Source organism: Pongo abelii, chromosome 10 (assembly GCF_028885655.2).
Source record: "Pongo abelii isolate AG06213 chromosome 10, NHGRI_mPonAbe1-v2.0_pri, whole genome shotgun sequence".
NCBI classification, from domain to species: domain Eukaryota; kingdom Metazoa; phylum Chordata; class Mammalia; order Primates; family Hominidae; genus Pongo; species Pongo abelii.
Window position 1 is genome coordinate 98,825,882 of NC_071995.2, and position 27,996 is coordinate 98,853,877.

General features: G+C 40.3%; 1 protein-coding gene across 4 annotated transcripts; it reads right to left on the reverse strand.

Annotated features, from left to right (window-relative positions):
- Positions 1 to 881: 881 nt before the first annotated feature.
- Positions 882 to 27,988, reverse strand: DEPDC4 (DEP domain containing 4). 4 transcript variants are annotated; one of them, XM_063711863.1, is made up of 8 exons: positions 23,019 to 23,041; positions 16,835 to 17,012; positions 16,175 to 16,278; positions 14,237 to 14,463; positions 13,153 to 13,295; positions 12,936 to 13,061; positions 9,646 to 9,724; positions 882 to 2,607 (listed from the first exon to the last, which is right to left on the reverse strand). In XM_063711863.1, exons 3-8 carry the CDS (start codon positions 16,264 to 16,266, stop codon positions 2,165 to 2,167), a joined length of 1,110 nt encoding a protein of 369 aa, XP_063567933.1. In that variant the 5' UTR covers positions 16,267 to 16,278; positions 16,835 to 17,012; positions 23,019 to 23,041; the 3' UTR covers positions 882 to 2,164. The 4 variants fall into 4 exon arrangements, with proteins under 4 accessions (XP_063567933.1, XP_063567934.1, XP_063567935.1 ...); XM_054545999.2 differs by lacking the exons at positions 882 to 2,607; positions 16,175 to 16,278 and adding exons at positions 24,255 to 24,651; positions 27,843 to 27,988 and having other exon boundaries at positions 9,060 to 9,724; positions 23,019 to 23,164; XM_063711864.1 differs by lacking the exon at positions 23,019 to 23,041 and having other exon boundaries at positions 16,175 to 16,352; positions 16,835 to 16,961.
- Positions 27,989 to 27,996: the final 8 nt, after the last annotated feature.

Genomic DNA, 27,996 nt, shown 5'->3' on the forward strand with positions numbered 1-27,996 from the left:
GTATTTTTGGTAGAGATGGGGTTTCACCACGTTGGACAGGCTGGTCTCGAACTCCTGACCTCAGTTTATCCACCTGTCTTGGCCTCCCAAAGTGCTAGGATTACAGATGTGAGCCACCACACCTGGCCAATAATTTTTGTTTTTTGAGACAGCGTTTCACTCTATTGCCCAGGCTGGAGTGCAGTGGCACACTCATGGCTCATTGAAACCTTGAACTCCTCAGCTCACGTGATCTTCCCACTTCAGTCTCCTGAGTAGTCAGAACTACAGGGTACACCACACTCTGCCCAGCAATTAAAATTTTTATTTTATTTTTTTGTAGAGACAGGGTCAAACTATATTGCCCAGGCTGGCCTTGAACTCCCAGTCTCAAGCAATCCTCCTGCATTGGCATCCCATTGTGCTGGGATTATAGGTGTGAGCCACCAGGCCAAGCCTTAGCTGAGAATTTTTTTTCCCCGCAAGACAGGGTCTTGCTATGTTGCCCAGGCTGGCCTCTAACTCCTGTGGTCAGCCAGGCACAGTGGCTCATAACTGTAATTCCAGCACTTTGGGAGGCAGAGGCAGGAGGATTGCTTGAGGCCAGGAGTTTGAGGCCAGGAGTTTGAGACCAGCCTGGGCAATGTAGTGAGACCCCATCTCTACAAAAACAAACAAACAAACTAAACCTCCTGGGCTCAAGGAATCCTCCTGTTTCAGCCTCTCAAATAGTTGGGACTACAGCTACATGCCACCATGTCTGACTTCTTAGTTGAGAACTTTGAAACTAAGCATTCTAATTCAAGATGACTGATACAGGTTTTATGCAAAAAGATAAAACTGATGACATCTGTCTAATATAGTTTATTTTTCCGAGAAATTAATTAATTATGCTTCTCTTTCCCTGTGATCAACAATATAAACTAAGATGACCACAAAATACTTTTTTCCTTCTTTTTTTTTTTTGAGACAGGCTTGCTTTATTGCCCAGGCTGCAGTACAGTGGTGCAATCATAGCTCACTGCAGCCTAAAACTCCTGGGCTCAAGAGATCCTCCCACCTCAGCCTCCTGAGTAGCTGGGACTATAGGTGTGAGCTGCCACACCTGGCTACATTTTTTTTTTTGCAGTTTTTGTAGAGATAGGGGCAGGGTCTCACTATTACTCAGGCTGGTCTTGAACTCCTGGACTTAAAGCAATCCCCTCTCCTTGGCCTCCCAAAGTGCTGGGACTGCAGGCATGGGCCACCAAGCTTGGCCCATAAGAATTTTTCTGGGTAAAACTTCCCATAGGTATTGAATCTGTAACCTCTGCTACATTAGGGAATGATGCCATAAAGTGAACTAACCAATTTAAAACAAAGAAAGAGAGAGAAGCAGGCAAGAAAAAAGTGAAAGAGCTGGAAAGAGAGAGAGAAAGAGGAAAGAAAAGGAAGGAGCAGAGAAATAATGAGAAGGAAAGAAGATAACCATAAAATATGGACTGAAGAAGAATTAGAGAGAGAAATCTCAGTTTTGATGTTTACGAATTTTAAATTTGTGGCCTTTTAAATCTACTTCATGTAGCCAGGTGTGGTGGCTCACGCCTGTAATCCCAGCACCTTGGGAGGCTGAGGCGGGCAGATCACCTGAGGTCAGGAGTTCAAGACTAGCCTGGCCAACATGGCGAAACACCGTCTCTACTAAAACTACAAAAATTAGCCGAGTGTAGTGGCAGGCGCCTATAATCCCAGCTACTCGGGAGGCTGAGGCAGGAAGAATTGCTTGAACCCGAGAGGCAGAGGTTGCAGTGAGCTGAGATGGTGCCACTGTACTCCAGCCTGGGACAGAGCAAGACTCCATCTCAAAAAAAAACAAAAACAAAAACAACTACTTTATGCATCTTTCCCTATTTCAATGATTCATAGTTATTTAAGTTACAGCAGCTTAAGGGAGTTGCTTGAAAATAATCATATACTAAGGAAAATGCATGCTTTCTTCAGAGAGCTTGTGTATGAAAAGTTCCTTTCCTGTGGAAAAAAAAGGAAATTAACTGTACTAGATCCCTAATAATAGCAGCACATTTATTAAGTGATTTTAGCAGCATAATTAAGTGAATCAGCAAACATGAAGGCTAACTTGTATTCCTTCTTAAAGTTAAAAACTTCCTTAACATATTTTAAGCATGATTAAATTAAAAGTAATATTTTATAAAAATAAAATAATGGCCAAGTACAGTGACTCATGCTTATAATCCCAGCACTTTAAGAGGCCAAGGCAGGAGGATGACTTGAGGCCAGGAGTTCGAGACCAGCCTGGGCAACATAATAGGACCCCTGTCTTTACAAAATAAAAATAAAAAATAAAACACTTAAAATCCTTTGAGATTATGCTTTCTCTGAAGTGTAAGTATGGCAATTTGAGAAAACCACCAGAGAATTGTTTATATTTACAAATTGTAGTTTCTTGTATCAGAAATGTTAATTCAAAGCTTCTGGATGGTGTTTTTGAATAAATTAATTTCTTTTTTCGTTTCAGAGAGATGCTGGGGTTACTATTAATCTCAAGAGCCAACTGGTGTAGATACTGAATTGTCCTTCCCTTCTGCTTTTCAAACTCCTTGTATGTCAAGGGTTGGCAAAATGTAAAGCCTGGAAAAAAAAAGAAAAGAAAAAAAAAAGAAAAGTACCACTGGAAAAGCAAGTTTAAAAACCAGCTAAACTGTACTTATCCAAACTGGTCTTATGGTATGTTACCTATGCCTAGGCTTTCTTTGTTCCACAGTTTCTTTCAAAAGTGCTTTTACTTTAGCAAAACATACATGATGTTATTTTACATACATTATTTGATCTCTAAAATAACTAGAAGCAAGAGAAACAAGAAACTAGTATCCCAGTTTCAAGAGAAATACATAAAATATTTAAGTGACATGGCCAATAAGTCAAAGGCATGTTCAAAACATGAACAAAGAATGTCTGAATTCTATAGCATTGCTTTTTCACACTGCTCTGTGAGCTGTCTTAGCATGTACAGTCAACCTATGCTGATCTACAGAGGAAGCCACCATAGCCTGCACACTCACCAAAGCAGTTCTCAGAGTTAATGTTTGAAATCCTGAAGGCCATTAGTATGAGGGCTTTTTTTTTTTTTTTTTTTTTTTGCCTATCTTCACTATAATAGGACACACCTATGGAAATAGCCTGGAATTACACTGCCTCTGAAAACTTACGCTCCTATACTCAACTCTCTACTCAGAATCTACATTTTTCAAATAATAATAATATCTTACAATGAATGCTTACCATGTGTCAACCTTTTGGTACTTTTTCTCATTAAATCTCCAGTATCCTAAGCTGTAGATGTGTAGCTATTATTTTCAGCCATACCTTAAAGGTAAAGAAATAAAGCTTGACCACATGGCTAGAAAGTAGCTGAGTTAGGATCTGAACCCAGGGTTGTCCATTACTGGGGCTTGGTGTCTTCATCACTATGCTATGCTGCCTTTGGTTCTCTGTCAACTTTCTTCAGTCTCAGAACATGAAAACTTGATGTGCCAGTTTTAGCATACTTCTAGCATTTCTTCTTTCCCATCCTGAGTCCATAACATATCTGAACACTTGAACCACTGCTTCATCAATATGTGTCCTTAATTCTCTTGCACACCTATCCTTCTGCAACACGCGACAAAGCAAAATCCCAGCTCTTAATCAATGCTCTAATCTACTGTGTCCACTCCAACATTCAAGGAAATACAGTAATTCACCCTTATTCCCAGGGGCTACATTCCCCAGTGGGTGCCTCCAACTGCAGGTGGTACCAAATCCTATAGGTACTATGTTTTTTCCCATATATATATACCTATATTAAAGTTTAATTTATTCATTAGGCATCATAAGAGATTAACAGCAATAACCAATAATAAAATAGAGCAATTATAACAATATATTAGAGTAAAAGTTATGTGAGTGTGGTCTCTCTTTCTTAAAATATCTTATTGTACTGTACTCACCTATTTTCTAACTGTGGAACGTGAAACCACAGATAAAAGGGGGGTACTGTAAGTGTTGAAAAAAGATACCGTCTAATCGGCACCACTAAAATTTAGAATCTCCTGCTTTATGTGGTGCTCAGAACTATGCAACAATTCCTGTACTTAAACTTTCTCAACTCCCCTAACCATCACCTAAGCATCTATTTCAAACCATTCCCTTCTTCTCATGTCATCCATTCAGTGCTCCCCCTGTAAACCCTCAGACAATATGGTCTCCTCCTACTTTCTCAAGGAAAATGGATTCATTACTTAATGGTATCCCTCAACTTCCTACCCTTGGCACTACACATTTATTTACATCCATATACACTTGCCTTTACTCTAAAATCCCTCCTCCTGTTCCAGGAAAACCCTTGATCCTATGCCCTCAAACTAATTACCTCCTGCCTCCTCCAGGGCCTGCCTCCACCAGCATCTCTTTTTTTCAATACCCCCTTTCTTCTGATGCCTTCCTCTCAGCAGATCAGTATGCTAAAATCTCTCCTTTGACCTTGCACTGCTCTGGTTATTGCCCAGTTCCTCTCTTCCCCTTCTCACCATACATCCACTCTTCATTTCTCTACCCATTCTATCCTTCTCATCCCACTGCTACCTGGATTTTGCCTCTCAAGTGATTAAGATAGCTCTAATTGGCTCCACATATTCAGTGGCCATTCTGATCTCCCAATACATGGAACCCTCCATCCTAAAATGTTATATTTCTTTGGCTTCATGGGCATGACTTCTTCTCATTCCCTTTCTAACATATTTTTCTCTCATTCATAGGTTCCTCTTTACTCACCCCTTGACTATTGGTGTCAAAGTTTTATCCTTGAACTTTTACTTAGCACAGGCAGAGGTGTCTCCCTCTCTCTCTCTCTCTCTCTCTCTCTCTATATATATATATATACATATATACAAAATACAATAAAATACAATTTTATTTTATGGTTTTTTTGTTTGTTTGTTTTGAGACAGAGTCTCTCTCTGTCGCCCAGGCTGGAATGCAGTGGCGTGATCTTGGCTCACTGCAAGCTCTGCCTCCTAGGTTCACGCGAGTCTCCTGCCTCAGCCCCCCGAGTGGCTGGGACTACAGGCGCCCACCACCAGGCCACGCTAATTTTTTTGTATTTTTAGTAGAGACGGGGTTTCACTGTGTTAGCCAGGACGGTCTCAATCTCCTGACCTTGTGATCCACCCGCCTCGGCCTCCCAAAGTGCCGGGATTACAGTCATGAGCCACAGCGTCCGGCCTATTTTATGTTTGAGACAGGGTCTTGCTCTGTCACCCCACCTGGAGTGCAGCGGCGTTGATCATGGCTCACTGCAGCCTGGACCGCCTGCAGCGATCCTCCTGCCTCATCCTGCTGAATAATTTTTTATGTTTTGCCTGGCTAGTTTTTTATTTTTATTTTTGTAGGGATGGGATCTCACTATGTTGCCCAGGCTGCTCTTGAACTCCTGGGCTCAAGCAATTCTCCTGCCTCAGCCTCCCAAAGTGCTGGGATTGCAGGTGTGAGCCACTGCACCCAGATATTTATTTTTAGCTCTTATCTCTCCCCTGAACTTCCAAATTGTACATCTAGTTGCCCTGCTGAAAATCTCAACCACAACGTCCCAGGCTTATTTTATTTATTTATTTATTTTATTTATTTTTTGAGATGGAGTCTCACTCTGTTGCCGAGACTGGAGTGCAGTGGCGCAATCTCAGCTCACCACAACCTCCGCCTCCCGGGTTCAAGCGATTCTCCTATCTCAGCCTCCTGACTAGCTGGGACTACAGGTGCGCACCACCATCCCCAGCTAATTTTTGTATTTTTAGTAGAGATGGGGTTTCACTATGTTGGCCAGGCTGGTCTCGAGCTCCAGACCTTGTGATCCGCCTGCCTTGGCCTCCCAAAGTGCTGGGATTACAGGTGTGAGCCACCGCGCCTGGCCCCATGCTTATTTTAAATCAAAAGCCCCAAACGGACTCCATCACTCCCCTAAATATGGTGGTAGTCACCCCACCTGGAAACCTGAGATTCATATTTGAGTCACTTTTCTTTTTTTGGAGACAGGGTCTAGCTCTATCCCCCAGACTGGAGTGTAGTGGCGAGATCTCAGCTCAATGCAACCTCCACTTCCCGGGTTCAAGCAATTCTCATGCCTCAGCCTCCCAAGTAGCTGGGATTACAGGCACCCACCACCATGCCAGGCTAATTTTTGTATTTTTAGTAGAGACAGGGTTTCACCATATTGGCCAGGCTGGTCTCAAACTCCTGACCTCAAGTGATCTGCCTGCCTCAGCCTCCCAGTGCTGGGATTACAGGCATGAGCCACTGTGTCCCACCGAGTCACTTTTCTTCCTAACCCACAAGTGAAATCAATTGTTGCCAATTTTACCTCCTAAATATTTCTCAAACTGTTCCTTCCTCTTCATCCCTCACGCCTGTGCATTGTACAGGCCTACATAATTTCTCAGTGTGTTGTCATAGTAGTCTCCCAACCAGGACTGCTTCCAGTCCTCCAGGTCAATCCATTCTCTACACTGCTGCCAGCACTTTTTATCTAAAATACAAATCTGGTCGTATCACTTCCTTAAAAATAATTTTTAATGCCTTTCCAACTGCCTAGAGACTTGGTAGCTAAATATGGCCCTTCGTAAGATGATACCTATCCATCTCTCTAGTTTCAATTTCTGCTATCTCCTTGGCAGCAGTTTCTTTTTACTTATTTATTTTTATTTTTAAATTTTTTTGGTTTTCTGAGACAGAATCTCACTCTGTCACCCAGGCTGAGTGCAGTGGCATGATCAAGGCTCACTGCAGCCTTGACTTACTGAGCTCAAGCAATCCTCCCACATCTACCTCCCAAGCAGCTAGGACCACAGGCATATGCCACCACGCCTGGGTTTGTTTTTTTTTTTTTGTCATTTTTGTTTCATTTTGTTTTGCCTTGTGCCTGACTGCTGTTTCTAGTGCTTACCTATTTTTGCTCACACTCTTCTAATTTTTTAAGCTCCTATTCTTTAAGACTCCTATTATGCATTATCTCTTCTACAAGCTTTGATTCCCTCAGACTAGGTGGTCAGGTAATCCTCCTCCAAGCTTCTGTAATCTCCTCTGGCTTGAACATATCCCTGTCAGATTTTTATGATTCATTGATACAGCTGTCTCTCATTCATCAACTCTTTCACTGAATTTAGTCAACAGATGTTTATTGAACATCTACTATGTGCTAGTCATTTTGAATGTTAGAATGTGAGTTTATTGCAAGCAGGGGAATTATCTTATACATCTTTGTGTTTTGTGGTGCTTATACAAGTTCTGGCACAACTGTAGAGATTCAAAAAATATTAAGTGAATAACTGAATGAATAGATGGACAGACAAATCCTGGCTGTCAGAAGCATTTTAAATCAATACTTATGAATTTCAAGTAATCAGGCCAGGCACGGTGGCTCATGCCTGCAATCCCAGCACTTTGGAAGGCCAAGGCGGGCGGATCACTTGAGGTCAGGAGTTCGAGACCAGCCTGGCCAACATGAGGAAACCCTGTCTCTACCTAAAAATATAAAAATTAGCTGGGCATGGTGGTGCTTGCCTGTATTCCCAGCTACTTGGGAGGCTGAGGCAGGAGAATCACTTGAACCCAGGAGGCGGAGGTTGCAGTGAGCCGAGATGCGCCATTGCACTCCAGCCTGGGCGACAGAGTGAGACTCTGTCTCAAAAAAAAAGAAAAGAAAAGAAAAGAAATTTCAAGTAAGTTACAGAGAAAAAAGCATACAACACAAAGCATGGAGGCAATTTAAAAATTTAAAGTTGTTTACTGATATACTCTGACAGGTTTACTGAGTAAGAGATAAGCTTCAAGAAGAGATAAAATAGGTAAGCTATTTAGGGAAAAATATTATCAGAAAACTCTTTACTTTCCAAGTGCTTGTAGCACATGGCATTGTGCAAAACACTTATATTTATAATCTCCCCTTAGTGTATTTGTTTTTGTTTTTGTTTTGAGACAGCGTCTTGCTCTGTCACCCAGGCTGGAGTGCAGTGGCACGATCTTGGCTCACTGCAACCTCTGCCTCCTGGGTTCAAGTGATTCTGCCTCAGCCTCCCAAGTAGCTTGGATTACAGGCATGAACCACCACACCTGGCTACTTTTAGTATTTTTAGTAGAGACGGAGTTTTACCACATTGGCCAGGCTGGTCTCGAAGTCCTAACCTCAGGTGATCTGCCCGCCTCGGCCTCACAAAGTGCTGGGATTACAGGCATGAGCCACCGCGCCCAGCCTAGCATATATTGTTGAATAGAAATAAAGAGTAAAATGCTGACAATCCTTCTATTTTCCTCAAAAGTAATGAAAAGTTGAATGTGAAAAGATAATGCAGTAATGGCAGCCAATTAATGTTTGCTTTGAAATTAGCCAGATAAGATTAAATTAATCCAAAAGATTCTAAGTACTAGTTTCAGAATACTTCATTAGTATCATTGTTTAATTACAGCAAATAGGATGCATGTGGCAACATACTTGTTGCCATATACTCTGTATTCAAAGAAGAGAATGAGAGAAAATAGCATCTATTAGCTGAGAAATTCCAAGTAATTCAAGCAAGTACACTTATGCCCTCCTCTGTAAATGTTCTTTCCAACAATTAATAATGCCTTTGGATCATTTTTCCCCTGCCACAACCCTTGAAACATTTTTTTAAAGAAAAAAAGTCAAAGATCTTTCTAGTTCACCAAGTTACATAACCTCTCTAAGCTTCAGCTACCTCCCCTATAAAATCAAATAATAATAATATTAATATGCCTACACAGATTATTGTGAAGATTAAATAATTTCATAAGTCTATATGAATCTTCAACAGTTTCTGACACATAGTAGGGCTCAGTATATGTGTCAGCTAATGTCATATTAATTCAGATATATTAATCATAATTAATTACAACCAGCATTATATATTAATAGAATATTTAATATCGTATTAATAGCATAAATATTAAATATTTAACTGCACAAAGAAATAGATATTATCATTCCCATTTCGTAGTTGAGGAAACGGAGGCAAAAAGGGGTTAAATGACTTGCCCAGACAATTTGGTGCTGGCATTCACAGATATACCTATTAGGCTATTTTGTTTCCTGCATGACAATCTTAATAAACTTGGATTAAAAATACGTTATAGTTTTAAACAATTATAAGTTAAAGAATAAGATCAATAGCCTAAAGACACTGAATGAAAAGAATCATGGAGTCTATTCAACTGGGGGCCAGGCTACTCCTCTATAAAATTTGATCCTTCCCCTAGAAAAGAAGCGGGCAAGGGAGAGAGGATGAAAAACAAGAAAAAGAATCTGAGAGAGTCAGAAGACACAACAGAGAGCACAGGAGCAAAGAAGCAGGCACGTGGGTGATAATTGAAGAGGAGGTGAGAATTGGGAGCAGCAGTGAGAGACAGAAGGTTCCTGCCTTCTTAGTAGAAAAGGTAAATAATGGGTTTCAAAAAAGAACTAGAGAAGAACTTGCCCTGGAGATACTAAAAAATAACCTTCCTGTAACCACTTTTTACAACATTTTACATATATTTATTACATACTCATCTTTGATGCCTTCCCAACTCATTTGGCCACAACAGTCACTTAACGATAAAGGAGGAACAAGCTGGAATCCACACCTGATATTGCATCCGCATCTTCTCCATGTAGAAGCTTCTTAAGTTTCTTACTAACCAGATCCAATAAAGTAACTGGTGTCTACACAAAACAGGTATTTTCAAATATTTAATATGATTTTTTCTAGCCAGCATTTCAACATAGAAAGAAAAACATCTCAATATTTTTGACCAATGAGTAGAGGGACAGGATTGTAGATGAGTGGAAAGGGTGGGTGGTAGAAGGCCTCTGAATTATAAATTCTTGAAATTTTTTTAGCACTCTTAAAATCTTATTTTCTGCTTTCATGTATGTACTATATTTAAAAACAGGTTAACCCATCATTAGTGAAATGTTCTCCTATAACAATAAAAATTATTTGTACTTTAATTACAGCATTTATTTAAATAACATTACATTGTAATTACACAGTCCATATGTAAATAGTAGCTCTAAAATACATTAAAATTATCCTCCTAAAATAGGCAAATAGGCCAGGCGTGGTGGCTCACACCTGTAATCCCAGTACTTTGGGAGGGTGAAGTGGGAGGATCACTTGAGTCCAGAAGTTCAAGACCAGTCTGGGCAACACAGCAAGATCCCGTCTCTAATAATAACAACAAAAACCCCCAAACAAAATAGGTATACATTCCTTTTCTAATTTGGTTATACCAAAGGTAATCCCAGACTACTACATGTATCTGGAGAGATAATCCATTGACTAATACTGTCACAGAGGGCATGCCCTAGCCCTACCAATCCCAAAGCTCATGTCTAGATAGCTCCTTCATCCCGGCTCGCAGGCTACCTTTTCATTAGCTTCTACTTGTCCTGCCACTTTCCAGCCATGATGCTGTCCCCGTTACTTCATTCTGTCATTCAATAAAAATTGAGTGAGTGATTGTTATGTGCCAGGTACTGTTACAGGTGATGAATGAGTAGATCAAGTTCCCGAATTTATGGGAAGTTACATTCTCATAGGAGAGAAAGACAATTTAACAATAACAACAAAAATAGGCAAATACATAATACATATAATCTCAGGAAGTGATAAGTGCCACTATGAAAACAAAGCAGAGAAAGAAGCTAGAGTGAAAACAGTGGCCAAAGGTAGACAGCACAGGGACAGCCCTGTAACAGGAAAAAGCGTGGCATGTTCGAGAGCCCCTATCATAAATATCCCCACCTCAGCCTCCCTGAAATACGTCAGCCTCTAATCTCTAGAAACCAACCATCAGGGCCCTTCTCCCTGCTTCCTGATTCCCATATCCCCACTTCCTCCAGCCCATGTCAAGTTCCTTTTCTCCATTTGTGGCCTGGTACAAAATTTGAACCAGTATGTTTCTGTTTTTTTAGATGGAGTCTTGTGCTGTTGCCCAGGCCGGAGTGCAGTGGTGCGATCTTGGCTCACTGCAGCCTCCGCCTCCCGGGTTCAAGCGATTCTCCTGCCTCTGCCTCCCAAGTAGCTGGGATTACAGGTGCCCGCCACCACACCTGGCTAATTTTTTTGTATTTTTAGTAGAGACTGGGTTTCACCATGTTGGCCAGGCTGGTCTCGAACTCCTGACTTCCAGTGATCCACCTGCCTTGGCCCCCAAAATGCTGGGATTACAGGCATGAGCCACTGCACCTGGCTTGAACCAGTATGTTTCCTTATGACACTGCTAGTTTGAACATGAAGCGGGAGGTAGAAAGAGGAAAAAAAATTCTTCCTAATGTCTGTACCATGTGTAGGAAAGAGGCAGATTCATTTATGTAGAGGAGGGGGTAGAGTGAGAAAGAAGAAAGCAGAGAGAGGCTGAGTAGTACAGAAGAGGAGAGAGGAGAGAAGTGTTCTTTCTAAATTGCTAGTTGAAATCTGGGACCCATTTTAGCAGGTAAACTACATATGAGAAAAACTACCTATGAGAATTTTACTTTAGTGACTGTAGCATAAAACATTTACATAACCTGGGCCCTTACTACCATCTGTTATTTATTTATTTGGATGAAAAACTAGGTGTAGAGTACCTAACAACTGACTTACAAATGACCTTTTAAAATATGTTTCATTCAAAATTCATGAATGAAACATTTTTTAATGTTTAATGTTAATGGGGACTGCCTCTATTGTATATACTTAGTACCACCTTTTTCTTGTAAATAATGGAAAAAAAATTTCAGTTAAGGTCACAGAACTGTTACAAAATTTGGATCAATATGTTGTATTATGACATGAGACAAAAAAATTTTTAAAAATAAAATGGGGTCTTGCAATGTTGCACAGGCCAGTTGCAAACTCCTGGGCTCAAGTCATCCCACCCCAGCCTCCAGAGTAGCTGGGGTTAAAGGCATGTATCACTGTGCCCAGCTAGACACATTTTTAAGCCAGAAAACAGAAGAAAGGGAATTCTTTATAGAGGCTTTGGAGAAATAACACCATTAAAAGTATTCATACTATTGTCTGGTACTAAAATATAATAGTGAGGCTAAAAAAAAATCTATTTCAAAAACGTTTCAAAATAAGAATATGACCATGTTTTACTAATGCTACTGCTACTCCTAAGTGTTTTGTTTTGTTTTGAGACAGGGTCTTACTCTGTCACCCAGGCTGGAGTGCAACGGCATGATCACGGCTAACTGCAGCCTCAACCTCATGGGCTCAACTGACCCTCCCACCTCAGCCTCCCTAGTAGCTGGGACCACAGGTGTGTGCCACCACACCTGGCTTTTTTTTTTTTTTTGAGGCGGAGTCTTGCTCTGTTGCCCAGGCTGGGGTGCAGTGGCGCAGTCTTGGTTCACTGCAACCTCCGCCTCCCAGGTTCAAGCGATTCTCCTGCCTCAGCCTCCTGAGTAGCTGGGATTACAGGCACGCACCACCACACCTGGCTAATTTTTGTATTTTTAGTAGACACGGGGTTTTGCCATGTTGGCCAGGCTGGTCTCGAACTCCTGACCTCAGCTGAGTCCACCCACCTGGGCCTCCTGAAGTGCTGGGATTACAGGCGTGAGCCACTGTGCCCGGCCTGTTATTTTTCCGTATAGATGGGGTTTTGCTATGTTTCCCAGGCTGGTCTCAAACTCTTAGGCTCTAGTGATCCACGTGCCTCAGTCTCCCAAAGTGCTGGGATTACAAGTATGAGCCACTGTGCCCAGCCAACAAAACGGTTTTAAGTCTGCTTCCTTCTCTTTTGTGGGTGTTGGGAGTCAGCATTTCTTTAAACTTTGCACATTATAGGTACTTGGTAAATTATTTACTAAGTGAATGATTTGCTTTTCTGCTTGACACAAGCAGCTTAGTAATAAATGTGCCCAGGCAAAATGCCAGAGATACCTTGAAGAGCTCAGAGTGGTACTCCAGTAGAAACCAGATCAGTTGTTCTGCCCGCACTTTTAATAATGACTTGGCTTGCAAAACTGATTTGGCAAGAGTTTTCAGGACCACTGTTTTATTATCATACTGTAAACAGAAAGATTAACATTAGCATAAATGGTTTTTAGGGGAAAAAATAGCAAAAAAAAATGGTAAAACTTATTGCAAAATTTTTCACCTGTTTTTGCAACTTGTAGGCATTGGGCTCTGATGCCATTGCCATAAAAGTAAGTAGCCGTCGTAATTCTTCTCTAATGTTCAGCAACAGCAATCTTAGATATAGTTGTATTGCTTCAAGTGCTTCTGCTCTTTTCTCATTTTCTGTTATATGGGTTACAAAGAAAACAAAGCATAGGATGAAAAATGGAGAGTATAGTAAGTATTTACTTAGTAGTCAATTAAAATGCTACAATGTAGTATTAGTTTGCAGGTTCTTTTCTACAATTAAAATTTTTTATTATGGAATATTTCAAACACACAGGAAATTATCTATATAATTCTATGTAATATGCAATGTAGCTATATCCAGCATTATCAAACAGTATTTTGTTTTTAACATGAAATTATATGGCCACTTACATAGCTAAAAAATGACATATTATGTCACTCAATTTTTATTTTGCTAAAAGGTCATCAAATTAATAACTCAGAAGTTAGTATTTCTAGGTACCTCAGTTCTTAAATCCTTGTACTATAACATATGTTTCTTTCTTTTTTTTTTGAGACGGAGTCTCACTCTGTTGCCCAGGCTGGAGTGCAGTGGTGCGATCTCGGCTCACTACAATCTCCGCCTCCCGAGTCCACGCCATTCTCCTGCCTCAGCCTCCTGAGTAGCTGGGACTACAGGCGCCCGCCACTACACCTGGCTAATTTTTGGTATTTTTAGTAGAGACAGGGTTTCACCATGTTGGCCAGGCTGGTCTCGAACTCCTGACCTCAGGTGACTCACCGCCTTGGCCTCCCAAAGTGCTGGGATTACAGGTGTGAGCCATCGCTCCCGGCTATATCATGTTTCTTAGAATGTCCCTGTGATGTACTGCCTTAGATTTATGTACTATACTATATTAGTTACATTTGATAATACAATTTACAAGGTAGGCAATAGTAGTGAAGTAAAACAAGACTTCTTGAAGTACCCTGACATCATAGAAGAAAAATATTAAAATGTAATACTCATATAGTATACACAATTTTCTATTTCAACTTGTATATTTTAAAATGTTTTATTACACCAAAAATTAAAATGAAACATCCTATCTTACCTAAAAGTTCAATAATTCCTGAATGAATATAAAAATACTCATCAGTTAATATGCAATCTCTCTCTTGAGCATAGTATTTTGCTATGACATCAAAGAGTATCTTCTTCTGACTGTTCAATCTTGTCTCTTCATTTCTGTTTTGCATTAACTGCTGACTAACTGTAACTATTAACTGGTCAGGGAAATACTCCAAGCATTCAATTGCTGCATTAAGCCAGTTATCGATCCTAGAGGGAAAGTGCAAACCAAAATAAAGCAATGGTTAATATTTCCATTTAACTAAAGCACTATTTGATAAAACCTGATACAATCTGGCTTATTTAAGCTAGATAAATCTGAAGAAGAAATTATTTTTTGGGAGAAGAATTTCAACACATTTTGCTGGATGAGTGAAGGACTGTATGAGAGGAAATGGCTGTATTCCTTACTGAATACCACCATACCTTTATGGACCTTTATTTTCAAGAAGTTAAAATAATTTTTAATGAACCCTTCATTATTTATATCTAATTTTGTTAGTAGTTCCCCTCCCTTTTCCTGCTCTGATGAGATGCATAGGGTTCTATTATTATTTGAAAATAAGATACCAAATATTTCCCCAACCCAGATGAACTGTTTACCCCACCACACATTGTTTTCCCTTTCTTATTTGCCCATCCCAATAAGATAAGAAATTTAGGGTCCTGTCACTCCCCTGCCCTCCGGTGACTCCTTTGGAAGGCCTTTATTTCTCCCTTTTCCATATCTGCTGCCCTCCCAACCCCCAGGTTTTGCCAAGATAAGTTAGTATGTATTGTAATTTCCGTTAATGGTATGTCCCTTTTTTTTGACTTTTTTTTTTTTTTTTTTTTTTTGAGGCAGCGTCTTACTCAGTTGCCCAGGCTGGAGTACACTGGCATGATCTCAGTCACTGCAGCCTCTGCCTCCTGGGCTCAAGCAATCCTCTCACTTCAGTCTCCCGAGCAGCTAGGACTATAGGCATGCACCATCACGCCTGGCTAATTTTTGTATTTTGTATAGAGACGGGGTTTTGCTATGGTTGCTCAGGCTGGTCTCAAACTTCTGGACTCAAGCGATCCATCTGCCTTGGGCTTCCAAAGTGCTAGGATTATAGGTGTGGGCCCCTGTGCCTGGCCTGAATTCTTCAAAATCCTCAAATATCTTTCTTTCCTTCCTCTCTCCCTCCCTCTCTCCTTTCCTTCCTTTCTTTCTCCCTCCCTCCTTCCCTCTCTTTCTTCTTTTTTAAATATGACAGACAGTCTTGCTATGTCACCCAGCTAGAGTGCAGTGACATAGTCATAGCTCACTCTAACTTCCAACTCCTGGGCTCAAGTGATCCTTTCACCTCAGCTTCTTGAGCAGCTGGGACTATAGACATGCGCTGTCTTGCCTAGCTCATTTTTAATTTTTTTTTTAGAGAGACAGGGTCTCACTAACAGCCCATGCTGGTCTTGAATTCCTGGCCTCAAGCAATCTTCTTGCCTTAGCCTCCCAAGTTGCTGGGATTACAGGCCCTTTGGCCCTTCTTTCCTCCTTTCTCTTTTTTTCTCCTGACAGATGATTAGTACATCTTGCCTAATATGTGTGATTCATTGTCCTAGTATTGCGGATGAAAAATACTAGATTGTCCTAGTATTGCAGATCCTAGTATTGCAGATGAAAAGACTAATGACAGTTTGATTGCTTTTCTCTTACAGATAACCTGCCCTTTTTGCCTGGAAGCTTTTTAAGGCAGACTGGCTGCTGTGAGTTTCCTGAAGAGGCACCTGCAGAAATCCTGTTTCTTTTCTGGTGTCCCTATACCATCCCTGACTCAAGGGCAGGAAGACTCAGCCCTTTGTTTGGGTCTTTCTTGGCCTACAGCGAATAAGAGAAATCTGCCATGTACAAACAGGACCATAGTTGACTAAAAGGGTCCAGAGGTCTCTGATCACTAACCTCTTCACAAGATCTGAAGTTTTCTGGTCCTCAGCCTTGGTGTCTAATCTTCTTTTCTTGTTTGGCTCACATGGGAGGAAGCAGTTCTCCATCAGTTCTCCCTGCTGGAATCCCAACAGTACTCAAGGTCTAATGCCTATAGTTTCCAGCAGCTGCTTTATTCAGAAGTGAGAAATAGCTTGGGGTTGGGAGTAAAAGGGAAAGGAGCCTCATTCAGGGTTCCGTTAATCTCTTATCTATAAATTAGGCTGATTTTATGATACGGCTTATCTTTCAGACTATAATTTTTTCTCTCATGTATGTCTCCCCCTTCTAGACTATGGATTCTTTTAGGGCAGGGATAAATAAGCTGGTAGAAACTGGGATGGTTACATTATTTAGGGTAATAAAATGGAAATGACAGAATTTTGGATGGTGCAGGGAGAAGATGATTGACATACAAACGAACACGTATGAACCAAACCACTCTGATTTCCAATGATCTTATAGGTCATGACCAGTGGCTTTATTAGATCAAATGAGGATTCATAATGATAATTTATAAAAGAGAGATAGTATCAGCTTATAACATGAATATTTTCTCACATCTTAAAATACCAAGGGCAAATATGTGAAAAAAAACTGTTTATAAATTACTTGACAATAAAAATGGTCACTTACTCAGGTGGACATAAGCTTGGAATAAGTTCTCTGTCTAGGCAAGTGTTAGTGATAACAAGATCTTCCTCTTTGTTTAACTGAAAATTTTGTGTTTTAACTGGAGGCTCCAAAATATTGTCCAAGAATGGAAGGTGAATCAATTGAAGAAGACATAATAATGTTTGTTCTTTCCAAACATCTTGAAAAGTAATGCAATGATCAAGATTGGTAAATAAAACATACACATTCAACTAATATTATAAAATCGTTCTATTTCTAAATAATACAAAAGCAAAACCAGTTCAGTAGTAATATAATGGGTTAATTTAATGCTTAGATAATTTACATTTGTTATATTATGATTTTTCAAGATTGATCTTAAACATCAGAGTTATGAGCCATATTAATTTTATTTTCTGTTATGCTGATTATAAAGATATATTATCTAGCTCTTATGGCCAACATTAATTCTAAGTATAAAAAACTACTAGTCATGCTTATAACTTATATTACACATCTGAGAGAATATGAGATTACTAATTATTTATCTATTTATAGCAACATAGATAATTGTAGTTCATTGTTTTTTGTTTGTTTGTTTTGTGTGTGGTTTTTTTTTTTTTTTGAGATGGAGTCTCGCTTTGTTGCCCAGGCTCGAGTGCAGTGGCGTGATCTCTGCTCACTGCAAGCTCTGCCTCCCAGGTTCACGCCATTCTCCTGCCTCAGCCTCCTGAGTGGCTGGGACTACAGGCACCCACCACCATGCCCGGCTAATTTTTCGTGTTTTTAGCAGAGATGGGGTTTCACCGTGTTAGCTAGGATGGTCTCGATCTCCTGAAATAGTGATCCGCCCGCCTCAGCCTCCCAAAGTGCTGGGATTACAGGCGTGAGTCACTGCGCCAGGCCAGTTCATTGTTTTTAAACTAAAATACAGTATTAGGCTGATTTTATCTTGGATTTCCAGTCATTCCTGTTAAGTTCCTGTTAAGTTTTTCATCACCCTAACCATCATCATAATACTTTGTTTTTCCTTTATTTTTATTTTTATTTATTTACTTACTTTTTGAGACAGAGTGTCACTCTGCCCAGGCGGGAGTGCAGTGGTGCAATCTCGGCTCACTGCAACCTCCATCTCCCCGCTGAAGTGATTCTCCTGCCTCATCCTCCAGAGTAGCTGGGACTACAGGCGTGCACCACCACGCTGGACTAATTTTTGTATTTTTAGTAGAGACAGGGTTTCACCATGTTGGCCAGGCTGGTCTCAAACTTCTGACCTCAAGTGATCCACCAGCCTTGGCCTCCCAAAGTGCTGGGATTACAGGCGTGAGCCACTGTGCCTGGCCTGTTTTTATTTATTTATTTATTTTTGAGATGGAGTTTTGCTCTTGTTGCCCAGGCTGGAGTGCAATGGCACACCACAGCCTCTGCCTCCCGGGTTCAGGCAGTTCTCCTGCCTCAGCCTACCGAGTAGCTGGGATTGCAGGCATGCACCACCACACCCAGCTAATTTTGTGTTTTTAGTAGAGACGGGGTTTCTCCATGTTGGTCTGGCTGGTCTTGAACTCCCAACCTCAGGTGATCTGCCTGCCTTGGCCTCCCAAAGTGCTGAGATTACAGACGTGAGCCACTGTGCCCGACCTATTTTTTATTTTTTAAGGCTAGTCAAGAGAAGCAGTGGAAGTGGAGAAGGAACAAAGAAATCTGTAACTGGTTGTTATCAATTAGTTGTAAACACCATTGCACTTGGACCAGCCTGGTTTTCCTTTTATTTAACAAAATCACAAAAGCAACAGTTATAGTAAGTTTCTTGCAGAGCTCCCAAGCCAGTGGCCTGTGGACTAAATTTGGCCCACAGCCATGATTTGCTTGGTTATAGAGTACTTTGAAGAAAATTAATGTATAAAAGCGCAAGATTTCATGTGAAATTCTAAAATGTATTGATAGACAGATAGATAGGGTCTTGCTCTGTCATCCAGGCTGGAGTGCCATAACATGATCACAGCTCACTGCAGTCTCAAACTCCTGTTCTAAGTGCCAGAGATATAAAAGTAACCAAAACAAGCAACTATAAAACAAAAACAGGATGCCACAAGAAAGGAAATTCTGAGAACTTAAAAGTGATTTTAGGAAAAAGTAAAAAAAGAAGAAAAAAAGGAAAAGTGTTTTTAGGTATCAATAAGAAAACTGGAGGATACATTTGAAGATACTTCCTAGTAGGTAAAACAAAAAAATCCCAAAAACATGAATAATAAGAGAGAAAAATATATACAAATTAGAGGACTAGTTAAGAAGGTCCAATATCTGAATAAGAGATCGGAATTAGAACAGAGAAGGTAGAGTTAGGGAGAAATGGGGAAAATCGCCAAAGAAATTAAAAAAAAAAATTCTAGATTGCAACAGCCCAGTAAGTAAAAATAGATTTACCTTAAAGTATATTACTTTACAATTTCAGAAAGTGTGGAACAAAGAGAAGACTCTTAAGTTTTGGGGTGGAGATGGGGAACAAATCAGATACAAAGTGTCATTAATCAGAATGGCTTTAGTCTTTTTTCTTTCCTTCATATCACAGCCAAGGCTTTGCAACACCAACACAAGAAGCTAGAAGGCAATGGGGAAATACCTTTACAATTATTTGAGAAATTATTTCCACCTAGAATTCTGTCAATCAAATAAGAGGCTAGAATAAAGAAAATTTCAGAAATACAAACAAAAAAAATTATCTCAGGCCAGGTGCGGTGGTTCACGTCTGTAATCCCAGCACTTTGGGAGGTTGCGGTGGGCAGATTGCTCAAGGCCAAAAGTTCGAGACCAGCCTGACCAACATGGTGAAACCCTGACTCTACTAAAAACATAAAAATTAGCTGTGTGTCATGGTGTGTGCCTGTAATCCCAGCTACTTGGGAGGCTGAGGCATAAGAATCACTTGAACCCAGGAGGTGGAGGTTGCGGTGAGCCGAGATCGCACCACCGCACTCCAGCCTGGGCGACAGAGCAAAAATCTGTCCCCCCCCCAAAAAAAAAATATATATATATATCCCATGTACCCTTTCTCAGGCAACTACTAGAAAATGTATGCCACTAAAATCAGCAGTAAACAAGAAAAGGCACAGAAGACAGGACATAGGAGATCTACAATATAACAGGCAAAGGTAATCCCCATGATCACGGTAAAGGCAGACACCAGGATGACAACCATGCACCAAGTATAGAGGGCAGCCAGTCCATGATTGAGACATGAGAAACCTTAGGAAGGGGATTTCCCCAAGAAGATGAACTTGATAAAATACCTGATACGCCTGAGCGTGCCAGCAGGTGATTTGGATAAGTGTTGGAGTGTTTGTAGGTGAAAATGTGTATGAATGTAAAAAACCAAGCAAAACAGAAAACAAAAATGTATTTGGTCTAAGGAAAACAAAACGTTGTAAAGGAAAAGGAATAATATATATTTTTGGTTATAGCAACAGATGATTTATTACATACCTCAACTCTGAATAGCTCTTTTGGACAAAATAATGTAAACATGCTGTATTGCTCTAATCAAAGTAATCTAATTATATTAAAAGATGGGTGCATGGGGAAGTATTCATAAGATAGATACAAGCAGGGAAAGAGACACAAATCCCCATTTTCCCTTTTAGAAAATTAACGGATGTGCCTAAAACTGAAAAATCATAAAGTAACAATATAAGCATGCCATTTAGAGATATGAGTTGTAAATGGCTGTGTCTGGGGAGGAGGGAATGAGAGGGTGGGGAACTGCTATTTTTTTGTAACAAAACTAGAACAGCTATTTGAATGGTTACATTATGTGCCTATAAAACAAGGGTAAGGATAATACTTTTAAAAACCCACATTAGAGTGACAGCTTTCATTCCCTCCTATGTCTTTTTTTTTTTTTTAAACGTGATCCTTCTGATTCTGTTTCCCTAACTATAAAATGCAAGTTTTACCCTTCACTTTACAGGCTACTGTAAAATCATGGATAATAAATATAAAATGCATAACAAATTGCTTAGCACAGAGAAAGGTCCAAAATAAGTGGAAATTATTCTTATTATTACCTATAAATTTTTTTTTTTTGAGACAGAGTTTTGCTCTTGTTGCCCAGGCTGGAGTGCAAAGGCGCAATCTCCATTTACTGCAACCTCTGCCTCCCGGGTTCAAGTGATTCTCATGCCTCAGCCTCCAGAGTAGCTGGGATTATAGACACGCACCACGACACCTGGCTAATTTTTGTATTTTTAGTAGAGATGGGGTTTCATCATGTTGTCCAGGCTGATCTTGAACTCCTGACCTCAGGTGATCCACCCGCCTTGGCCTCTCAAAGTGCTGGGATTACAGGCGTGAGCCACTGTGCCCTGGCCTTTACTGATAAGTCATATCAACTTTTAGTTAGAAATTTCTAGAGGTACGTCATGACCTCAAGAAAAAATAATGGGAAAAGTTATTTTTTCATTTGTAATAGATAAAAACTGTACTTTTGGGGGACTCTGCTGCTTGCCCTTTAAATATTAGTCTTCATCAGAGTTCTCTTACGGCCAGGCACGGTGGCTCACACCTATAATCCCAGCACTTTGGGAGGCCAAGGCGGGTGGATAACTTGAGGTCAGGAGTTCAAGACCAGTTTGGTCAATATGGCGAACCCTCATCTCTACTAATAATACAAAAAATAAATAAATAAATAAAAAATTAGCCAGGCATGGTGGCACACGCCTATAGTTCCAACTACTCAGGAGGCTGAGGCACAAGACTTTCTTGAACCTGGGAGGCAGAGTTTGCAGTGAGCTGAGATCATGCCACTGCACTTCTGCCTGGGCGAAAGAGTGAAACTGTGTCTCAATGGCCAGCCGAGGTGGCTCACGCCTGTAATCCCAGCACTTTGGGAGGCCGAGGTGGGTGGATTACTTGAGGTCAGGAGTTCCAGACCAGCCTGGCCAACATGGTGAAACCCCGTGTCTACTAAAAAATACAAAAATTAGCCGGGGGTGGTGGAGGGCGCCTATAGTCCCAGCTACTCTGGAGGCTGAGGCAGGAGAATCACTTGAACCCGGGAGGCAGAGGTTGGAGTGACCCAAGATCACACCAGTGCACTCCAGCCTGGGCAACAGAGCGAGACTCCATCTCAGAAAAAAAAAAAAAAAAGAGTTCTCTTTTAGTTCCTCTTCTCAATTCTACACCCTTTCTTTGGGCACCCCGTATTTCCTTTATCATGCCAATGTTAACTATTGTTGATAAATCATACTCCTCCAGTGTGCAAGTCATAGCTAGTCTTGCTTCTGTCATGGTTTGACCAAATTGAGTAAAGGACCATTAATGAATTTTGTATGTATCTCTCCTAACTGCCCTGGCTATGGTGCTCTTTTATCTGCCATTAGTGGCATTTTAAGGAGAAAAACAAAAGTAGATGAAGTAAATAGTAAAGAGGAGTGGTGCAACAGGTAGTTTAGCTAGTTTGTTCTGAGAAAGGGAAAGAGTAGGAAGATGTATGGGAGGAGTTTATACAATGGACAAAGGATACACTCATAAGAAGATGGTCTTGCAGTACAAATACTAAGGACTGTGGTGAGTCCGTATGTTTTCACTTGCAGTGCAGACTATAGCATCTCCAGTTAATCTGGTCACAGTCATTGTAAAAAATGAATTAAGTGTTATTAGATGTATATTGCCTCACCTGTCTTATCTGATGTAATTGCTGTGTAGAAGGAAACTCCTACAGGGAAGAGAAGGAGGGAGTCAACACACTAATACACTACTTAAATCACATTTAAAACGTCAGTTCTTAGAAACAGTAAAAATATTAGTGGTTGCCTAAGGTTAGAGAGAAGGGAGGAATGAGTAGGTAAAGCACAGAGAATGTTTAGGGCAGTGAAACTATTCTGTATGATACTATAATGACAGATAATATGGCATCAAAAATTTGTACAAACCCATAGAATGTACAACACCAAGACTGAGCCTTAATGTAAACTATGGGCTTTGGGTGAAAATGAGCTATCAATGTAGATTCATTGATTATAACAAATGCACCACTTGGTTGCAGGATGTTGATAATGGGGAAGGTTGTATGTGAGTGGAAGCAAGGGGTATGTGGGAACTGTACTTTCTGCTCTATTTTGCCATGACCTTGAAACTGCTTATAAGAACCTGTTAAAAAGAAGTTAGTTCTTCCTTACCATGTTCTGAAAAAATAATGAAAACAAATTACCTTCTTTTGAAAGCCGGAGAAAAGGTTTCTGAACTGTGATATTTGGACATAAAGCTGGATTTCCATTTATTGTATGAATAAGTTCCTCAATTCTTTCCTCACCAATCTCTTGTGCTAGAGGATTTGAAATCACTTCATATTCTGGTCTGTTAAAAATAATACGTGGCTCTTTTCATTATACACAGAACCAAAATTTCAAATATATATTTAAATTAATGTATTAAAATTTATTCATACATTCTCTATTTCCAAAAAGGATTTCAGGCAGCTTATAATTAAAGATGAAAATAATTCATTTAATAGATTATCACCAAAAGAGGACAAATTAGAATTCTTAATAAAGAAGAAAAGCTTATATGCTAATTCTAAGGTTAACATAGTTGTTACGATGGAATAGAAAATTTTTGTTCTGAGTTTCCAGAAAACCTTGGCTTTTAGTACATTGGCTAAGTCATTTTTCAAAATTAGAAAGCATATCCATTTCTTAGAAGACATAGTTTTTCCTGGTATAAACTCTGAAAAACTTATGTGATAATGTCTTCAACAACTAAGCAAAACAGAAAACAAAACTGTATTTGCTCTAAGGAAAACAAAATATTGTAAAGGAAAAGGAATAATATATATTTTTGGTTACAGCAGCAGATGCTGCTATATTGGAAACAGTAAAAACTACTGCGATATAACTCACATCCCATAAAATTCACTTTTTTTTTTTTTGAGACAGATTCTTGCTGCGTCGCCCTGGCTGGAGTACAGTGGCACAATCTTGGCTAACTGCAACCTCCACCTCCCCAGCTCAAGTGATTCTTGTGCCTCACTCAGCCTCTTGAGTAGCTAGGAATACAGGCACCTGCCACCACACCCCGCTAATTTTTATATTTTTAGTAGAAATGAGGATTTGCTATATTGGCCAGGCTGGTTTCGAACTCCTGACCTCAAGTGATCTGTCCATCTCGCCTCAGTGTGGGCCACCCTGCCTGGCCAAAAGTCACCCTTTTAAAGTGTATAAATCAATGTTTTCTAGTACATTCACAAAGTTGTGCAGCCATCACTATTATCTAATTCTAGTCTATTGCATCATTCCAGTTTTAGAGGAAATGCGTAAGTGGATTAATTTTCACATGGATTTTTTTTAATTGGCTTCTGAAAAAAAGTACACATTCGAGTTTAGCTCAATAAAGATAGTTCTTCTAGGGTCTAAATAAAATATATTACAGTATCTTAGGTAACACTAACCTCAAGTTTTCATTGAACTCATTCTCAGCATCCTTTTGTCTTTTGCAACAATCGTAAGATGATTTATTGCCTAGAAACCTGTAGAGACTATTGTTGGAATCTTCAAATTCCAATTCCTTTTCTTTTTTGAAAAGCTTCTTCATTCCTACTGGTTCAAATACTTTGTGATTCATTAGAACTTGGCAAAGATGAACTCCTTTAAGACGAGAGATGTCATTGCTACTTAGGCACGTGTTTTGCACAAGATGACTTAAGACCACATCGACAGCATCAGAACCAGTAAAACAGTCTTTGTATGTTTGTAAATGATGCCTCCTTCTTTTTATTTCCACTTGGAACTGAAGAGAGTGAATAATACCATCCCATAGCTGAGCAGCTTGAAAAGGACCAGAGCATCCTGAAAAAAATTAAATATACATGTCTAACAAATCTAGATTATACAAAAATATGCAAATTTTTCAGTTTTGACAACCTTATGCTTGTTGAAGGCATATCTGCTGCTAATGTCCTTCTTACGTGTCATCTCACATCTTACATAAACTATAGTATATTTACTAAGTTGCACCATGTGGGTCTGCCCATAAAAACAGAGTAAACCTAGGAACTTGCTTTACTGATGTGAAATACATTATTATATGAATTTATATACCCTTATTACATGGTTAACTACTAGCTATACTGAATCTTCAAGAATGTTATTCTAGGGGACATTTAAAAGTAATGCAAATACACTTGAGTATTGATTATTACAGAGTTGTGGCTTCACCAAACTCTTTGCCTTTTCCTTTTTCTTTTTGCCCGTTTGAACAATGGTAAGTTCTTCATTAGGGAGATCAAGGCAAGGAACTAAATAATCAATTTTTTTAATTGTTTAAACCAGCTGTTTAAAAAGTTTGCTGAGGCCAGGCACAGTGGCTCATACTTGTAATCCCAGCACTTTGGGAGGCCGAGGCAGGCAGATCACCTGAGGTCAGGAGTTCGAGACCAGCCTGGCCAACACGGCGAGACTCTGCCTCTACTAAAAATACAAAAATTAGCCTAGCGTGGTGGCATGCGCCTGTAATCCCAGTTACTCGGGAGGGTGAGGCAGGAGAATCTCTTCAACCCAGGAGATGGAGGTTGTGGTGAGCCGAAATCGCGCCACTGCACTCCAGCCTTGGTGACAGAGCAAGACTCTGTCTCAAAAAAAACAAAAAAGTTTGCTGAAAAATGAAAGAGGGTCACATACCCACTTGAGTTGAATACTTGAATATAACCCAATTATCTAAATTATGAAGTGAAACTACCAAACATTGTAGAGATACTGGGCTCTAGAAAGTGCTTCCACTGTTGCTCCCGATTAAGTGGTTTAGATAAAGATGTGCCTTATCTTACATGGACATATTGCATAATGAAAAAAAAATTGCCTTATCACATGTTGAACTTACTTTCCAAATAACAGAAATCCCACTTCTCTGGGCAAAAAGAAAAAAAAATTGCTGAGAAATAATGAAAACCTAAAAACAATCAAAATGTCCATTACTAGCCAGGTTCAGTGGCTCATGCCTGTAATCCCAGCACTTTGGGAGGCTGAAGCAGAAGGATCACATGAACTCAGGATTTCAAGACTAGCTTGGGCAACACAGGGAGACTCTATAAAAAATACAAAAAATTAGTGGGGCATGGTGGCATGCTCCTATAGTCCCAGCTGCTCAGGAGGCTGAGGTGGGAGGATCACTTGAGCCGGGGTGGTCGAGGCTGCAGTGAGCTGTGACCTCGCCACTGCACTCCAGTCAGGGCAACAGAGTGAGACCCTGTCTCAATTAGAAACAAAAACAGTTGGCCAGGTGCAGTGGCTCACGCCTGTAATCCCAGCACTTTGGGAGGCTGAGGCAGGTGGAGGTCAGGAGTTCAAGACCACACTGGCCAACATGGTGAAACCCCATCTCTACTAAAAATACAACACAAAAAAATTTAGCTGGGTGTGGTGTCACACGCCTGTAATCCCAGCTACTTGGGAAGCTGAGGCAGGAGAATTGCTTGAACCAGGAGGTGGAGGTTGCAGTGAGCTGAGATCACACCATTGCACTCCAGCCTGGGCAAGGGAAAAAAAACAGTCTATTACCTGAAAAAAACAGTTAAATAAATTATGGTATGCCCTTACTATAGAATAGTAGGCAGCCATTAGAAAGAATGAAGTAGAGCTATGTTTATAGCGCGCAAAGATCTCATTAAGTAGGGAAAAAGAAAAACCCAAAACAAAAATTTTTAAAAATGAGCTGAGCAGAACAACTTGTATATTATTATCCTACTTGGGTAAAAATGAATTCTCAACCTACGTAAAAATGTATGTAAATAAATGGAAAGATCTGGAAGAATAAACTTCAAACAAGTAACCTTGGGGAAGAAGGATTGTAATGGTGGCTGATGAAAGAGGATGTTCATTTTTTAATATATGTTTTTCATTTGAGCCCAGTCAAGTTAACATCATTTTTTATTCTCTGTTTCTGACTTGTTATAATGGGCACATATAAATTCATTTTTTAATTAACTGGAGACAGTAAAAACTACTGAGATACAGTTCACATGCCGTAAAATTCACCCTTTTAAAGTGTACAATTCAGTGTTTCTAGTACATTCACAAAGTTGTGCAGCCATCACTATTATCTAATTTCAGACCATTGCATCATTCCACAAAGAAACCTATAGTTCGTAGTCATTCTTCATTCTTCCGTACCCCAGTAAAATTTTAATTAAAATTAAATTTAATTAAAATTAATTTAAAAAATTAAAGAATGATAAGGGAATAACTTAGAACTTCTAGAATTTTTTTTCTAGATTTGCACGGGGAAGTGGGTAGAAATCAAGAATTTAAGCTCTCTTCTCCGACTATGTATAACCGCAAAAGGTATGCCCAACTATACATATGTTTACGATAAAATGAAAGAAATAAAAATCCACCACCCTCAAATTCCTTCTGTAACAGAAGTAACCCATCTAATCACTCCATAAATCTTATCCCCAGACATTGTGGGCAGAGCGGAGACTGAGGAGGGGAGGCCAGAAAGTGATGGGCGGAGGTGGGCAGGAGGGTACTCGACGGGGTCGGCGGAAAACACAGCGGTGGAGCCTGTTTTCCATAGACAGTGTACCTCTCTAACCTTCATTAAACAAGTAGGCTAGATTAAAGAAATAACTCCTCTAGCTGAAGGAATTTGCCCTCTAGTACTTTAATAACCCCTTGTTGCTGTAAGTGTAGCCTAGGGACCAGCAGCATTGGTGCCATCTGGACATGTATTAGAAACGCAGATTATCAGACCCTACTCCTCAAACAGAATTTGCACTTTCACAAGATCCTAGGGATTCGTATGTATATTAAAGTTTGAGAAAAAATGCTTTCCTGCACGCTCCAAGGGCACTTCACCACAGTAACCCCTAAAAAGCCTCAGTCCCGAGTCCCCCAGTCCAGTGCCTGGGAGAGCAGGAAGGGGGCGGGGCTATGAAATGGGCGGGGCCCTGGACCAATGAGGAGCAGAGTCCCAGCCGCCTGCTCCCTTCAGAGGCCCCCTCCACCTTCACTGCACATTTGCCTAGGATATACAGGGCTACCTGTCCTCCTTTTCCGGCAGAAGCCAACTCTACGGTTCCTGGAACTTGGCCCGTTCAGCCCTGGGCCCGGAAGCTCGTTCTGACTGACAAGTCTACGGAACCGCGGAGTCAAAAGAACCGCCAGAAGCTAGCGCGCTGGCTCCTCCCCCGGCAC